At 43.0% G+C, this 18424-nt stretch overlaps 1 protein-coding gene across 1 annotated transcript in view; it reads left to right on the forward strand.

The window, feature by feature from the left end:
- Positions 1-321: 321 nt before the first annotated feature.
- LOC147338537 (zinc finger protein 507-like) overlaps positions 322-18424 on the forward strand; it is a 29860-nt gene continuing 11757 nt past the window's right edge. Inside the window, exons 1-5 of the mRNA XM_086300572.1 lie at positions 322-451; positions 3742-6063; positions 8178-8295; positions 8410-8518; positions 17726-17830. Coding sequence (XP_086156698.1) covers positions 3745-6063; positions 8178-8295; positions 8410-8518; positions 17726-17830 — 2651 coding nt within the window. The 5' untranslated portion in view covers positions 322-451; positions 3742-3744. The remainder of the gene's footprint in view (positions 452-3741; positions 6064-8177; positions 8296-8409; positions 8519-17725; positions 17831-18424) is intronic.

An 18424-nucleotide genomic window follows, 5' to 3' on the forward strand; every position in this document is an offset into this window, starting at 1 on the left:
ACAGCATTTATTTTATGCACACCCCTGACAGCTAGATTGAGTAAAGGCAGCTAGGGGCCCCTTAGGGTGGTAAAAATATAAAGTTTGTCAGCTTTTAGAGGCCCCCCACTGGCCTGGGCCTCAAGCAACGCCTCTGGTTATCGTCTTAATTTAAGGAGTTAAAAATATAATGCTCTTTATTGTGGAAATTACCGCACTGGTTGGTTAGGTTGTAAGAAAAATTAAAAAGCGCTGCTTTTTACGAGGGGCACTTGAAGGCAACAGCAAGACAGCCTGTCAATCGTCGGTCGGCGTCGGTCACCTGACTCAAACTCCGAATCACGTGACTGTTATTCCATCCTCGCCATTTTGCAATGTGGGAGAGAGAGAGAGGGGCCACTTTTTATGGCTAACGAATAAAAGAAAGCGGTTTATGTGCTGAGGACAAAGAGCGCCAAACTTCTCCGTGTCCGTGAGTATATTTTTATTTCCACACACCTTCGCGCTCCTCCGTTACCCATTAACCACCAGCAGCACGGACGCGTCCTTGTACATTCATGTGTTTCTCTGCTAGCAGTGTGTGAGACTCGTGTGTGTGTGTGTGTGTTTGACTAGCAGGCTGTGAGGCTAACAGCGGAGCTAACAGCGTGTGCCAGGATCCTTTTGACTTTTCCCTTTTTTTTTTAAACGTGAAAGTGTTTTTGTAGCGTGAAGGCAGCAGTGTGTTGGCTCACATCAGCGGGTAAAAGGCTGCTTTTTGTGTGAGAGCTCACACCGAGAGGCTGTGTGCAACTTCGTCCTACAGGGGAGTGAAAGTGGATGGAATATTTTTAGATCCTGACATAACAGGTGCTCATCTGAGACGGGTTAAAGCACATGATGGAGTCCAGAGAGAAGCTGACTGATCGCAGGCGCATAAAAAGGAGTCGGATGCAGCTTATTTTGAATTCCTCCTCATCACAGAATTCAAAATTCAGCTGGATGGATGAATGCACTACAACATCCCGCCGTGGTTTTCCATGGGAAAACCACGGTGAAATCAAAACATGTGTTTGTTCCACATGTTTTGATGTTTTCACACAGAAGCAGAAGTAGGAGAAAGAGGAAGTTTGTGGTCAGAAAGTGAGAAGGAGGGCAGTGTTATGTCATGTGGAGATGGAAGGAATTCAGCCAGAGCAGTTGTGCCCGTTTCCTCTTCAGCTTCCCATGTAAACAAATGCACATGGTGCACAAGGTCTGTATTGACTGTGCAGGGACAGGACTTATCAGGAATGAGTTAAGCTGTCACACTTATCCCATTAGTCGATTGACTGATTTCCTCTCACTAACTTCTTGGTAAATACTCAAGTGATAAATGTCATTAGTACAGATTTATTTTAAAAGACAGAGAAAGATCAAAATGATTTTGCAGTCTGTGTGGCAGTGATTCTCAAAGTGTGCCGCACAAGAGGTTTTTTTTAATAGTTAACACCTTTTTTTAATTACAAGATCATCCAATTTATAGCTAGCTAGGAATGCATCATACAATTTAATCCTTCTAAAAAGCATAAAATTCGCATTTCTATGATGAATCAACAGGATATGTCGGATCCAACAACACAAAAAATGTTTTTGTTCAATAAAATAAATACTATACAAGAAGGAGGTCAGTTAAACTGAATGTTTAAAAAAGTGATTCAATAAATAAAAATGTAGATGTGATCCAATATGGAGCTTAAGCCTGAAATGTGGGATCAGCTTTATTGAGTAAGTATGTGTACACATATGAGGAAGTGAGAGTGTAGATAGACAACAGACAGTGCTGACAACAACACAGCATGTTTGTTGTGCAGAGTGTGAAGATGTTGGAGTAAATTATGAAATAAGGGATGGATAACAAGTTACTATATGTACAATATATAAATGAGGATTGACCCTCAGGTGTTGATCAGGTGACCCACGTGCCAAAAGGCTGCTCTCTGCAAAAGTCCCCCAGAAATCGTGATATGAGGCGGTTTGATACAGATCTTCTGTGTCTGTCTTCTTGGCAGTGAAGCCAGTAAGTGTCGCAGAGTGTGGTCACAGTCCATTAATTATCCATAGCCATTCACCACAGCCACAGTCAGCTGATGGAGGAATCCAGTGTGTTGATTCAAACTGATTTCATACAGCAGAAGCGATGAGGGAGAGCTGTAGCGAGCAACATGGACGCTTCGCAACAGCGAGCGGTTCAACATTCAGGCCACAGAAACATTGTTTTGTAAATACGTGTCAGATTTTCATCATCGTCCACCTAAGAAGTCCTGAAGTTATGGTCCACTGTTGTCCACAGCGTTTCACTACACCAACACCTGCTACATGATGTTCATCAAGCTCCGAAACGAAGAATGACATAATCTTCAGTTGCTCGGAGATCGTTTTAACTGTTTACTGTTTGCAAACCGTCAAAGACACGCAGCACCGCAAACCTGTTTCTTCTTTCCAAACACACAGCTACAGGTTGCTTTATTTGTACTTGTAGGTAGAATTGGTCTGAGGAAGGTAAGTCGTCTTTCATCATATGTACACTCTGCAGAGGAAACGCTAAGAACGGGTAAGCATTGCAAAAATAATGAAGGAAAAAATAATGGTGAAGCTATGATTTGATCCTCTGAGTGATTGGTGCTGGAATGAAGCTGTTTTTCTGCACTTTGGGACTTTGTCCAGAAGAAGAAAGTGAAACTCACTTTGCAACAGCTGCAAGTCGAGTAAAATCGAACCAGTCAACCGTCGTGACTGCCTGGTGTACGTTCAGCTGTGGCCTGTTAGTAACAATTTGAATGAGCCAGTTTCTGTTCGTTACAGAAAAACTTCGCAACAATGAAACAAGGGAAAAGGACAAAAAAGGGCTTCATGAAAGCGCAGTAAAATAAAATAAGATCATCGTGTGGAACGAACTGAAAAACATGACAGATGCTGGTCGTGTCTTCTTGTCTTAGATCTCTTAAACTGAACGTATGACTGTGTTTTAACTGTGTTACATGATAACTGTATTCATGTACAACTTTTCAAATTTCATGTTACTAAGTGCTTTACATGAGTATCCGAATAAACCAAAAATAACTGTTGTGAGAAATGCAAAGGAAAGGCCTTCTTGTAAAACTATGTTTTAAGACACAACTTGAAGATCGGGATTTCCCCGGGCAGGCTGTTCCACATCCTCCAGGCCTCAACTTCAAACACTTTGCACTGTTTTCGGCGCGGTCCCTGGAACAGACAAAAGACCTCTGCCTGAGGGTCTTGTGGGTAGCAGGAGGTCAGAGATGGAGCTTTAAACGGTGGTTCTTTAAATTTCCCTATCTTGCATTGACCTGCACTGAGTCTGTGCCCCACAGTTAGAGAAACACTGCATTGCAGAGTGAGAAAGTGAAAAACTGCACTGAGGGCAGATGATGGATGTGGAGCCTTGACCAGCACCATGTCTTTCCCCAGTTCAAACTATAGCAGTTTCATATCTGGGGATTCCTACGTCTAATAACCAGCAGCAGCCTTGAATAGTAGCTGTCCTGCTAATTCTGTCTACCACTAAAAATAATGCACTTTGGATGTTCTTTCACATTGGTTTCACTTTTCAGATGTTGAAGCTATTTCCGTCTTTTATGTCTAACATTTTTGGCCACACTTCTTTGCTCTAATTTTTTAAAAATGTATTTATATTATAAATGAGGTCATCTACTTAAAAGGTTTACTGTGTAACACCAATCAGATTCCTCACTCATTACTTTGTTCTCTGCTGTTTTCCAGGTCATGGAGGAGATCACTAATGCCATCACACACTCATCCGCTGCCTCGTCTTCCTCCTCCACATCGGCGGCACTGGGCTCCCACACACGGCAAACCAAAGAGAAGCAATCCTCTCACGGTTTTCAGCAGAAAACGGCAGATGATTCTCTCATCCGGGTCATAAAGAAGCTCAGCAAGATTGTGGAGAAGCGGCCCCAGCGTCGCTGCACATCAGGGGGACAGAAAAGAGCGCTGCAAGTGGGGGAAAGGGGAGCTGAGCAGGGGGGCGGCTCTATATGTAAGAAAATTAAAAGGAACCATAAGGATGAGGTGAGAGTAGAGCGCGGCACAGATGACAGCAGTCTTCCCTCACCTTGGTCAGGTGATGATAACAACAACGTGACCACCACGGTGGCAGAGGTAGCTGCCAACCCCAACAGCAGCGACCTCAAGCGGACGGTGACGTGCTATCAGTGCAGCCTGTGCCCCCATCTCGCCCAAACACTGCCCCTGCTGAAAGAACACCTGAAGCAGCACAACGAGCAGCACAGTGACCTCATCCTCATGTGCTCCGAGTGTCACTTTACCTCCAGAGACCACGAGCAGCTGGAGGCGCACGTCAGGATGCACTTTGACAATGGAGACAACCAGAAGAGAAAGTACCCGGTGAGTGAGGCGAAGGAAGAGGTTTTAAAAAAGCAGGATGTGGATCTAACAGGTGACGACTGCAGCGCAGGAACCGAAGTGAAGAAAAGCTCAGTGAGCAGTGCTAAGGAGTTACCACAGAAGAAGAAGTGGTACAGCTATGAGGAGTATGGCCTGTACCGCTGCCTGATCTGCAGCTATGTTTGCAGTCAGCAGCGAATGCTGAAAACCCACGCCTGGAAGCACGCCGGCCTCGTCGACTGCTCCTATCCAATCTTTGAGGATGAAGACGGAGGTTCTGCAAAGAGAGAGGTGCAAGCTGCTCCTAACAATGCGTCAGCCAGAGAGGAAATAGTTGTTCTTCAAGATAAAAGCCTGCAAAAGCTCCCTACCGGTTTCAAGCTGCAGCTCTGCATGCCCGTGGCTGTCGAGGACAAACAGGAAGTGCTGAATCTTCAAGGCTCTCATCTCAGTGAAAGTCCAAAAACAGTAGAGGAAGAGGACGAGTACCCCATCAAAGATCTGACGTCTGAGGAGCCCGTGGTGGAGGTGCAGGTGACCACTGAGGCAGCGACGGAGGTGGAGCTAGGCGGTCACCATGAAAGCACCTCTGTGAGCGACAGCTTGCTGTCATCGGCTCAGAAGATCATCAACAGAAGCCCCAACAGCGCCGGCCATATCAATGTGATCGTAGAGCGGCTTCCTTCAGCTGAGGACTCAGTCATGTCCTCTAACCCACTTCTTCTCAGCCCAGATGTGGACGGGGATAAGAGCTTGCTGGAGAAAAAAGCAGAAGAGCAGGAACATGTGGAAGGTGTGAAAGATGAGGTGGTCCTCTGCTACAGTCCGGGGAACACTAACAAAAGCCAGCATTTAGGAGCCGATATCAAATCCTCCATCACTAAAAGTAACGACCTTCCACGGGATGAAAACGTCCCCCCAGCTGGTCGCAAGAGGACGCACTCGGAGTCTCTCCGCCTCCACTCGCTGGCTGCCGAGGTCCTCGTGGCTATGCCTATGAGGACGCCCGAGCTGCCCAACTCTGGCCCCAAGGTAGCTCTGAAGACCGTTCCGGCACAGGCGCAGAGCCCGCAAGCAGGCCAGAAACCCACAGAGGGGGCTGCAGCTGGACAGAAGGCCTCTGACGTGGGAACGGCAGCAGCTATGCTGAACTGTAATGAGGGCAGAGAGGAAACTCTAGGATCTCTGGGCCTGGGCAAAGGAGACGACGACGGGCCTGCAGCTAATGGCGGGATCAGCCTTTCCCTGCTCACGGTCATTGAAAGACTGAGGGAGCGCTCAGACCAGAACACCTCGGACGAAGACATCTTGAAAGAGCTTCAAGATAACGCACAGTTCCAAAATGGAGCTGGAGTGGTCGCGGCGAACGGAGCGGGCAGTTACGTGTGCTCCAGTGTTCCAGGGATGGACGGGTTGGTCGGCTCTCCTGACAGCAGTCTGGTGGATTACATCCCCGGCAGCGATAGGCCGTATCGCTGCCGCCTGTGTCGCTACAGCAGTGGCAACAAGGGCTACATTAAACAGCACCTGCGGGTGCACAGGCAGAGGGAGCCGTATCAGTGTCCCATCTGTGAGCACATCGCCTCAGACAGCAAAGACCTGGAAAACCACATGATCCACCACTGCAAGAGCCGGATGTACCAGTGCAAGCAGTGTCCAGATGCCTTCCACTACAAGGTGAGTGCGGCCCTTCCATTTGAAACATGTTTTAATCTAACCTCCTTCTTTCCAACATCTCACATGTGAGGATTTTCTGATGAGGATTTGTGGAAGAGAACGTGCAAATGACCAGGACTCCTCAGTTATAGAAGACATTGTTGTAGTTGTAGGAGTGAATTTATCTTACTTTATTCAGAAGGGATGAAATGTGAGGTAAAGCTATCACAAAGAACAGGGTGTAAAAGGGGTATCAAGAGCATCAGTGTTGAACAAATGGAGCACAATAATCACTTATGTCAGCGGTCCCCAACCTTTTTTGCGCCACGGACCGGTTTATGCCCGACAATATTTTCACGGACCGGCCTTTAAGGTGTCGCGGATAAATACAACTAAATAAAACTAGTACCAGTACCGAAAAAAAGAAGATTTATTCATAACACACGTGAAAAGACCCAGGAAAACCGAGTTAACGATAAAAACGATGACAAAATAACGCTGAAAACCAATAAAAACCCTGAAAACCAGACATTTCACACCCGAGCCTCAACTCTCGCGGCCCGGTACCAAAGACTCACGGACCGGTACCGGTCCGAGGCCCGGGGGTTGGGGACCGCTGACTTATATGAATGATGAACTACACAGCGCTACAGTTGAATGTGTCGCACATACTTGGCATGGTGGGCGATCTTCTCCATGTGACTGACTGAAAGCATGCATGTGTGATTATGGCATGTTTGTGTTTCGCTGTTGTTCTCGTAGTGAGGCAGTTATAAAGACGTATTCAGGTGTAAATACAATACATATATATTTGTATTCAGAGACTCCAAACGATTTTACTGTCATGTTTTGTCAGAGTTACTATTTTATGACTCCTTAAAGGGAAATTATGGACAGCAGGGGAACACAGTTACACAGATAATCAATAATAATTGTCTAGTATTGGCTATCACACAATAGCTGTATCATGGCACTGTGATAATCATAGCCAGCATTTATTGATGTTTGGCTTGTCACCTTGATATTTTGTTGCCACCAACACAAACAGTTGTGTGTACTGGGTGTGTTTTATCGAGTCTTCTGGAGGTAAGGCCTGATTTAGACTCGGATAATCTTTGTAGAGCCTGCGACGTAACCTTCACGAGTGGCCGCCGTCGTTGCCAGCATTTATGCTTGTGCTGGTGCATCGTGTGTTTATTACCTCGTGGTCGTGTCCCTGTGTTTTATATGCGGTGTCAGCTGGTAGAAACAAATAAGAGGCTGGTACTTCTGCCCTCCTGGGTCCTGGTTCTTTGTCTTGGTCAGTTTTTTTTTTTTTTTTTGCCGGGACAAACACATTTTCCCATTCTTTGTACAATCCCTCATGTCCGCTCCACTTGTTTCATTCATCTCCCTCCAGGAGCTTCCTTATGAACTTTCAAGTCCGTATGTTGATGCTGTGATTTTTATTCCTTATATTGAGATAAATATTGTTGTTATTTCACTGATTTAAAAAAACCAACTGCAGCTTAAAAGCATCCTGAAATGCACAGGAGGAATTGGGGGTACTGAACATCCAATAGTTAGCTAGAATAGTGTCAGGCTGCTCATATTTAGCTGACATGTTTCTAAGTTTGACTGTTGATTAGTTCAATGCTGGCAGAGCTGGGTCAGCTGCCTGTTTTATTCAAGACTTGTTGAGTGTTCCTCCTGCTTATAATGCCTCTGGTTTTATCTTCACCCAACACTGCAACATTCACCGAGTCGCTGTTGTCAGCATCTCTTCTTGTCGGTCATCAAACGGTAATAATAGATTAAAGCTTGAGTTGATAAATTAGCAAGGAAAAGTGTTCAGCAGTCGGATGCAGGCAAAGGATAAAAGTATTGATTCCACTGGTATCATCGGGCTCCGCTGCCTCTCTGCAGCAGAGATTATTAAGTTCATCATATTTTCCAGCAGATCTGGGAGTTACGCTAATTGGGAGGTGTGAAAGCAGGCCCCCTATTCTCATATCTGTGCCTGAGGTGTGAGGTAAAATGCCTAATAAAGACCACAAAGTGCATCATTGGGGAAATCTGCCAGCTGTTTTTAATCCATTCAGTGTATCATAATTACTTAGAAATCTCACAGTATCGCTGTTTCTATTCATTTTTAGAGCCAGTTAAGAAACCATGAAAGAGAGCACCACAGCTTCAGCAGTGACGTGGAAATGCTCACACCAGTCGCTGAGACGGCGGCCGCAATGGAGGAGACGGAGCGGGTCACAGATGAAGGTAAGACGTGGTTTATGTTTTTATGGCACCATTAATTGTTACGATATTTGGCTGACGGCTCGGTGTTGTTCTCAACAAGTTGTAAAGGTGTGTTTACGTTGCCTTCTCTTACAGAAGGTAGTCCACAGAAGATGTTTAAGTGCGACGTGTGCAACTACACCAGCTCTACGTACGTCGGGGTGAGGAACCACCGGCGCATTCATAACTCTGACAAACCTTATCGGTGAGTTGTGAAAGAAAACCTGCGCCATCTGCTCATTTCACCTCCCACTAGCCAAGTTTTAGCAGTTTTTAAATTTCACTTTGTCTACAAAATGAAGTTAATCATTGTGGTAAGAACCAACCTTTTATGTCATGTTAGTAACAGTAAAATTAGTGGCCTTGTGTTAACACCCACAGTCTTTGTGGTGCTTCGGCCGGTCGTGCATTTTACTTTCTTTGTCGCCTGATTGCCAAGATTTGAGTTTGTTTGTTTGTTTTTAAAGAAAGGAACAAAAAATGCCCCGCCTCTTGCCCCATGACACCTGAGGTAACTCCAGGGACGGAGGGATGGATACAAATGAATAAATGGGATATGCGTAGAGATGAATAAATGCATATTGTGTTAGTTTAGCGTTACCATTGATGAGCACTTGGATTGCTGAGGGTTATTTTAACCCTTTAAAGCCGGTCTGAGCGGGCACGCTCTGTTTTGCGTAACAATTTTTAAATCGCGGTAGCTCTGCAACCACATAAGCTAGCGCAATAATTTTTTTTGCACATGACACCGGAGGAGTTGTACTTACATCTTATGCCATCAGCTTGTCCTAGGTCACAGTTTCCTTCCACATATAGCTTTGCAAAAACTGCATAAAAAGCGCTTGCAGCAACAAAAACGTGGCTTTGCCGATCCGATCAGCTGTTTGTAACACTTCCTACGTTGGAATAGACGTCAGAGCGAACTTTCGCATGTCCGCCATCACCTGCCCGAAACCGGAAGTGATGTCATTTTTGCGGAAATGTAGTTTTTTACCATCAGGGCCTTATGAGCCTATACTGGTGTTTTTAAGTTATCTTTGACTTTATGACTTTGTGTCGTTTCTGGGATGCTTAGGACTCATATTGCACTGCTGGAAATAGTTTATTTTGATGCATATGCTGCTTTTTTGCAAATTTGCACTATAATATTTATTTTCGTTTTTCCTGCAGTATATGAAAATTGGTGTATTTCAAAAACAAAACTATGAAGACACTTAAAATAAATTTCCTGTGGTAGGAAACTATTTTGTGCAACTTTTTTGTATTTACAGTTTTGAGGGATAAGCCTCTTAAATTTCTCTAACTAGAAATATATGTTAAAAAAACAAAAATGATTTTCAATTTGTTTGTAGTTTATTGCACTTTTTTGCAATTTATGTAATTTCTATGCACTTAATGAATACATATTATTAAAGTTTGGGCTATAATGGTTGTATTGATGTATAGGAACTTGAAATGCTCCCAAAAATGGCTCCACAGCATGTAAAAATATAATATAAGCTCTGGCGGACTTGGTTCTATGGTAGGTCTTAAAGGGTTAAAGGACCTAAAAGGTCTTTTGCACAGTCACTAACTACAGCGAGCTGGGAGCAGCTTCGTTATGATGCACTCTGTGCAGCACTTAATGTTACTGGGAACATTTAAAAAGATTATTTTCATAGAATTTCACCTTTTTTACTAAATGTTGAACTAAAGATAGAAGAAAAATATGTGTGACTGGCTGTTGTAAGGGTGAAACGGTACACTGTACATATTTCACTCGAACAATACAGTTTGTCTACATGACTAATGATCGTGGCCGTTCAGACAGCACGGCTACCAGCATTAATGCTGAGGTCTTATGTGTATGAAGATTGTAGATTTGAAGGGTTTTCTCAGCAAATCACTACAGATTCTCCAATTTCCCCAGAAATCTTACATTTCTATGGAAATTGGACCCGCTGGGTGTGAAAAAACAAATCAGAACGTCAGCCACGTCGTCGGCAGTGAATTTGAAACAGACAGTCTTGGGAAATATCTGCGAGTGATTGATGATAACAACAAATCGTTACTAAAGGGTAAGATGGTGAATCAACAGCTGCAAACGGCCCGCAGAGCTGACTGATCGCTTTTCTGTCATCTGTTTGAGGTTTCCTGCAGTGTGACACATTGTTTAAGTGGTAAAACACATAGTTGCCTTTTTTCCCCCTTTGGTTTTTGACAGTGATCTGTCTGTGAGTGTATTTAATGATATTTTTGTGTGTGCAGAGCTAGAGAAGGATCAGAGCAGCTTCTTCAGAATGACCTTGAACTTGATCATTTTTAGTTTTACAAAATATTGGTTGTAAAGGTTCCTGTTCATGTTAGTCTGCGCAAACTGAACTTTGAGCGAGCTGTTGCACAACCCCAAGTCTAACAGCAGAACATGTATGAGAATGAGTGATAGCGAGTGAGAAAAAGATAGTAAATAAGTTATAAAGCGATATGGAACAATACCACACCCTTTCCAAACGTCATAAAGTTCTGTGGTCCTGCCTTTGTTTCATACGTGTCCTGTTTGAAATTCAGGCTCCAGTAAGATCTTGCTCATAACGTCATGCAAGCATTAATGCAAGAAAAAACCAACAGACCAACAATATATCTCCACTGTTTATCTGAATGTATCTGTCTGCAAATGTCTTTCAAAGCTTTCAGAATCATAGTTTAACAGTTTCTGATGCATAGAGTGCAAACAAAAAAATAGCATAAGATTGTTGCTCCCAATTCTCATCTTAGCTTCCCGGGGGTGTGACCCATTCCCAGTGAAATGTAGCCCCTTAGTGATGCCTGCGATGCCTTTAGCCTGTGGCAGTAACGCTGGGTGAAATGTGATTGATGGTTTCTCGTAAACCTAGAGGAGTTTTTATTAGATGTTTAATCATTTATGAGCGCAGTGAAGTGAGTATTCATTTGAAACATTACTAAGCTACAATGATTCAAAGAACGCGCACAGTTTGACATTTTCAGCTTAAAAATTAATAGAAAATAAGCAAAGTTGGATACATTTATTCTGTTTCCTGTTTCAGACTTGCTTCATTGCGTGTGTGCAGATGAATACGTATAAGATTATTAAGATAAACATGATATACACAAAAATCTCAAGTCAACAGGATTCTTTTTAAAAAATATAAGGATTAATTATTAAAATAAAAATGTGTTAAGATGTTTGAGTAGTTGAAGACATTTCCATCTGTCAGTGGAAGCTGAACATTTGATCGCGTGAGGAAGGTTTTTCTGGATTTTTGGAGCAACGGCACGATCTTCTTTATTAACCTCCACTGACCTCGTGGGACAGAAACATTAAAGTCAAGCAGTACATTAGGACAGAGAAACTGAGAACACATAAGTCTGTGGATCCTAAAATAATTTTTGGATTTAACAGGAAGCTAGCACCAGTGTAATGCTTTCTGTTGTTCTCACAGTTCAGCGCCAGATGATGATGTTTGTAGAGATTAATGTAGTGATGGAAAAAAGAGTGGAAACAGCAAAACTTCACCAGCTGTGAAAGCCGATCAAATCTGAATGCTGTCGTCTTAGCAGAAGATGCATCCCTCGACCAGAGAACAGCAAACAGTTTATCAGACTGTTTGATTTTCACAGTCAGATTCTGCTTTTCTCCAGGAGAATTAAAGCAGTAAATTATCAAATTATCTTATAAAAGTGCCCATATTTCATACATTATTGAAAAAAAATGTGTAAAACATGTTTTATGCCTGTTTTATACTTTAGTGGTGGTAGCGCGAAGGCAGCCTGCAGGCAGTAGTGTTTTCAGTCGTTTTCACAGAGTTGTGCGTCCACATTGAAACGGCCGAAAAACACTTACGTTCCAGTCCTGCTCATGCGTGAAACGTAAGAGGATACGACCTGCCTCATTTCTGTCTGCCGTTTGTTTAGTTTCAGGCTCTTTGAAGTTTTTTCAGTGGACTAACAATGAGGTGGAGTTGTTGCTGCGAGTAACACAAAAGTACAAAGTTGCAAAAGCGAGTGAGAATTAAAGAATCTGAAGAAAAGCTCTCTGGAGCATGTACAGACTGATATTAATCTTTAATAGTCAAAATTGAGGGCAAACAAAACAACTGCTGTATAATGTCCTCTGCTATCTTAGTTTAATTGGTCACATGACTGCATCACATGACTAAAATGTGTCATCGTTTTTGAAAAGGCTCCGGGTTCGCTGTCCACACTGCTCCATGAAAGCACCGTTTTCCAATGTATGCGTTTTCCTTGAGCCAAAACGGCGTCTCAGTGTGGACGGGAGGCCAAAACGGAGAGAAAACGATTAGTGTGGACGTAGCCTTAGTGGCTTTTTCCCCTCAGGGTCAAATAGTTTGTCTCTGAGTAAAGCAAAACACATTTTCTGTGTTTCACGTAGGTGTCCACATCATGGTAGTGTAAGGAGCTTGGACAGAAAGTTTGGTGAAGACATTCACCTCTCATCCAAGTAGCTTCTTCAGCTCTAAAATCAGGTATTTAAACCCTAGTGGAGGTTGTCCCTTAAGAGGATCATTGACCTACTATTAATCATGAGCCTCACATGGTGTGAAAAAAGGCATGGGTCAATACCATCAGAGGTTTTGGGTGGAACTACTGTGAGACCTTGCCTCGCCCTATCATGTGACTTATTGTAGTAACCAGAAGCAAGATGTGAGTGGGCGTTGAGGTGCCTTGGAAGGTTTCTAAAAGCTACATTGTTGACTCTAGGCGTCATAAGCCACGCCCTCTGTTCAGTGAGGATCCTTCGTAGTGGTGGGAAACTGAAAACCTCTAGTATGGCATTGTCATAAGAGATAAAGTTGATCTTTATAATGAATATTAAAGTTCCTAAAACCACCTAAGATCTTTTGCAGATATCGTTGATTAATTGTGTGTGTGCGTGTGTGTGTGTGTGTGTGTTTGTAGGGGGTGTGTTGGGTTAAACTTGACCCCCCGTGTTGAGACAGCAGGTTTGGTGGGGAACAAATGCTGCGGCTTTTTCATTGAAACTGTTCACGTTCTGCTCTTCATGCTTGGAAAGTTTTCCATTTCTTCGTGTTTGCCGTCATGCTGTGTTTGTTTATTTGAATGTACAGAATAATGCTGGTTGCAGGAATGCTATATGACCTTTAGCAAGACGCTGATACATCAGGAAGTAGACTGAAAGCGCTCCAGTTTCTCAGGTTCATTGCATGTCTCGTTTGATGCAAGTTGCATAAAATTGGCTTTTCCTGCATGTCAGAAATAAAACTCTGCATGAGTGTATAGTGAAGGGTTTGTTGGTGTCCACTGTAAGTGAAAAGAGGACTTTTAGAGCTCACTGTGACTTCTGCATGGCGACAGCCTTTTTTTTTTAGTTTTGAGTTCCCCTTTGAGGCACACTGAGCTATTTAAATTCTATTTGCTAATTCTCATTCATGTCCTATTACTTTAAGAGATACTTGAGCTCTGCATGTCATTTTAAATTGGTCCTTTAGAGGGCAGTAATCACCTAGAAATGCTCCCAGCAGCACAGCGATCTCAGTGTGGGCACAGGCACACTCTGTCACACAGTGCCCTCACTTTGTCTCTGTGTTAGCACAGATTTAACTCAAAGCACAAACTTTAGGTTGGTTTCTTAACAGAGCGCTGACGTTTGTGCTCTAAAGTCAGAATTATATTTGCCTGATTTCTTTTCGCTCTTGTAAAGGTCAGGCAGCTTCCAATTTAGTTTAGAGTCAGTGTGATCAAAAATCCTGTGAGGTACTTGTGTGAGAATGCCGAGTCGGGTGTTGCTGGCTCATGCAGGTGGGAATATTGAGGAAAGCACAAAGTAAACAGGTGGAAACAGGAGATTTTTTAATATTGTGGCAGTGAGGAAAATGAGTGGCTGGATGAAGCAGGTCCCTGCATGCTTGTTATGCCCTTACCCTCGTGCTTTCATGAGGACAGATCAAATTACACCTGAAATTAAAGTGAACCTGCAGTGACTAGTCAGTCCACAGAAATCAATTTGGACTTCCTTTTTTTTTTTTTTAATTTTAAATGTTTCCAGCTTCTCAAATGTCAGGCTTCCACTTTTCTCTTTCAGGTGTGCGATAGAAAACTGTACCCTGACTTTTTCACTTTTTTATGACATTTGGTAACCAAAGCAAATCCTCGATTAAACAAGAAGTCAATGGGCAGATTAATCCATAATGAGAATACTGTTAATTAAAGGCCTAAATTAAATGTCAACACGTAAAGGTCAACCCTTTTACTTTTACACTTAAACTGGCAAAACTCACATTTCTGCCTGCTCACATGCACATACTGCACATTTAAAGTGTCTAATATCAGAAAGAAGCTCCTGCATCTGAACGTGTGTCATGTCACAGCAGTACAGTGTGGGCTGCCACGTTTTCTGTGGCTTTGGCTCTGTGCTCCAGCACACTGGAGGTTGAAGTGCAGACTTTCAGCTTCGAGTGCAGCGCAGAAGGATAATGACAGGGCTACAGTTCTGTGCTGTTCAACACCCAAGCTGGAAGTAAACATCCTCCAATAAAAGCTGAAAGTCAGCACATCAGTCACACAGAAGACTGTCACTGTAAAAATATGCACAGGCTGCGATGTTTTTACATGTAATCAAACACTGTGCTGTGTGCACGGCCGCTGTGCGCTCTGATGTATGCAGTGTTTCACCAAAGTATCGTACACTGGTTTAAATTTGCTCCTTTGTTTTTGGGTATGATTACATCACCGTTAAAGCAGGCTCGGTCTGCCTAGTTTTATTTTCTGCTGCATACAGTCATGTGAAAGTGAAGTAAATGTTTACTCCCTCCATAGGATTGTAAAGGCAAGTAGCAGCCAGGTGCTGCTAATCAGATGTGCTTGGTTAATCATCAGCACCTCCTATAAAAGCAGATGTTTCACCAGTTTGCTTGTCTGAAGCACTCTGATGCGTGTTAATACATAGCTGCACTCTTGGCAGGAGTGGACGTTCCAGAAAATGAACCCAAGGTCAGACCCAAGGTCAGAGAAGCTGCAAAAACCCCAGAGCTCCATCCCAGACTCTACAAGCCTCAGTTGGCATGTCGAATTTTCAGGTTCATTGCAGCACAGCAAGCATGGCTTGTTTAGAAGGGTTCCCAGGAGAAAGCCTCGTTTCTCTAAACATGGCAGCACGGCTCAGGTTTGCAGACACGACTCGTGCAAACTTCCAATCACAGTTTTCGGAGGAGTGATGGTTTGGGCTTGTTTTGCATCCCCTGGACCTGAGCACCTTCCAGTCACTGAGTCAAACATGAACTCCTCTGTGTACCAAAGTATACGCTACATGTCAGTCGAGCTGAACTTGGCCAAAATAGTGATGCAACAGGACAACGATCCCAAACTCACCAGCAAATCTATAACAGAATGACTGGAAAACGTAAGAATTACAGTGACCCAGTCAAATTTCAGACTCAACCTCATTAAAATGCTGTGGCGGGACCTCAGGAGAGCGGTGGATAAACAAATACCTGCAGACCTTTAATTAATTGAAGCAATGTTGTTTTGAAAAAGAAAGTGTGAGGAAACGTTCCTCCACAGTGATGTGAGAACTGTTACAGCCATACTTCAGTTATTCCTGCTTCCACAGCCTTCTGAATCAAAGGGTGCGCGTCATAGAGTCCAGGGAAAACCTTACATGACAATACATTGTATTCATATTAAACATGGTCAATGTTTCAAATAATGTGGTCAGTATGAAGGAAATGTTAAATGTCTTTTCTAACCCTTGACTTGATTGAAAGTCGGCATCTGTTCATCTCATCCCCCAGAAGATCCAACCACTTAAACATTTTGGGGTATCAAATGAAGAGAAAGTTGCATTAGGGTAGTGCAAAGGGAGATAAACATCTACCTGCACAAAGGCCTAGTAAAAAATAAAATAAAATGGAATTAATTTGAACTTTAAATTCTGAGAAAATACTTTCATGGAGTCCAAGAATAAAACTATGAATCTACAAATGAATCTAACTCGCTAGCTGTTCTCTGCCTGTGCAGGCCGTCAGCTGTTAGAGGAAATCCGTGCAGTTAGGAGTTGGAATACATAATTGGAATTGAGTATGAGGTCTGAACGTTATACAGTAACACTGACAGTAATACCATCGCTGCTATCATCTGTTGGCATTACAGAAGGACTTGAAGGGAAACAGCAGAGTGCAAAGATGCCCATTATCATGCCTGAAACTCTTATTAGTATTCATTCGTCAAACCGTTCAACACGAGTATGAAAACATAGTGCCCACTACATACTGTAGTTTATTAGGATCCCTGTTAGATCTGTTGCAGAGCCCTGCTGGTCGTTCCGGGGTCTGCCCATAATATTACCATAACTGTGCTGGTGGTAATAAACAGCTGGAAATATAATGTACTTATCTTATCTGTTTATGGGGAAGAAATGGTTTGACTGAAAACCTTCTGATATTCTGCTGTAAGCTTATAATCATTTATTAGGTTCCTAAATGCTCTTATTTCTAGTAGCGTTAGCAGCCAATAAGTACTTTTCTGTTCTCATTTCTCATGTAACTAGTTGCACAAATCATTACCCAGCAATATAACTACCCTTTTATATGCTAGGTGACCCGCATACTGTCAACACCTGGGTGTTAGCAACCATAGCGTAGCTTAGCCTAGTTTAGCATAAAGTCAGAAGACAGGGGAAGCAATTTTCTAGACTCTGACCTAATGTGTCAAAACCTGCCTCTCAGCATCTGTAAAGTTAAATAATTTGTTAAAAAAAAGATGTTTAAATAAGTTTGGTAGGAAAAGGAAACAAAAATACTCTTAAAGCTGCTTTAATGTGAATTTACAGTTACCCTGTTGCTTTCTCAAAAGCTCCAAACTGGGAAGCGATACCTTTCTACAAGTTTAAGTTTCTCGGGGCAAGGCCACATTCATTTCCATGTAGCACACAATAAACCAAAGCTCCATAAATAATTTATGATAAACTCAGTTTGTTCTCTCCTTGAATTACAGTTGCTGGAATATTAATATGTGCAATTAATCCAGCCCACATGTTGCAGTTGTTGTAGTTACAGGAGAAACCAGTTTGTAGCTTGAGCCAAATTAACCTAAAAATGAAGTGTGTGTGTGTGTCTGTGTGTGTGAGACTTTAATGCTGTGCGGCTGATGGCAGCGAGTCGAGTGTATCCTCTTCCTGCAATCCTTGTACAGTGCCGTATCTGCCTCTAAGCTACTGGAAGTGCCAGTTTCATCGCTCAGCCACAGTGCAAGTGTAAGGAAATAGAAAACACTGATTTATTTCTTTTGTTAAAGTAGGAATGTCCTGCCTGCTTTGCTCCAAGTCCTTTATCTCAACACACTGACATCAAAATGCTGCTTCTGTAACTGCATTTCCCAGTTAAATAAGCTGCTCTGTCTCTATCTCTCTTTTTTTCTTTCTAAATGCCCCCGGCAGGTGCTGCAGCTGCGATTTTGCCACCACCAACATGAACAGTTTAAAGAGCCACATGAGGAGGCACCCTCAGGAGCACCAGGCCGTGCAGCTGCTGGAGCAGTACAGGTGAGACACTTCAAACACGCTCCCACCGCAGGGAGCGATGATAACAATGACCGCTGCACTTCTGAGGTGAGAAGGAAGAGCTGTGTGTGTCCAGAAGAAGCTGCGGGCTGCGTTACGAACACGTGCTCTAATCGAATTACCTCCAAACTCCAGTCTGTAGTTTCAACCAGTGTCGAGGCAAAATTCACAGAGACAAAGACGGCAGTCTGTAGGTGGGTGAAAACAGTGCAGTCGATAAAACATAAAATTTATGCAGCCAGCTGCGTCTTAAATTTAGTTTGGATCCGTTTAAAATGTGTCATCGCCCACGTTCAGCCCTTTCAGCCTTTATTTTTTAAATATGTTAGTAGGATGAGATTAATCAGTTGACTCCAGCAGGAAACCCTAAAGAAGCCCGCCGGTATAGAAAATCAAGTTGAATGTTTTGTGTCCTTTGCATGTTAATAAACACATTCAGACTTTTACACTAGTGTTGATTTTGAATCAGCATTGTGTTTACTTGGGAACATATGACCTTAGATTTTCATTAAAGTGTTATTTGAAAGGTCTGTAGGTTACCTGTGTGGGTCAGAACCTGTTTGTGACCACGTGCGT

This window comes from Aulonocara sp. 'chitande type north' Nkhata Bay, linkage group LG1 (genome assembly GCF_057382095.1).
Source record: "Aulonocara sp. 'chitande type north' Nkhata Bay isolate Kocher_YH1m ecotype deep benthic linkage group LG1, A_spYH_male_GT1.1, whole genome shotgun sequence".
In the NCBI taxonomy this organism is placed as follows: domain Eukaryota; kingdom Metazoa; phylum Chordata; class Actinopteri; order Cichliformes; family Cichlidae; genus Aulonocara; species Aulonocara sp. 'chitande type north' Nkhata Bay.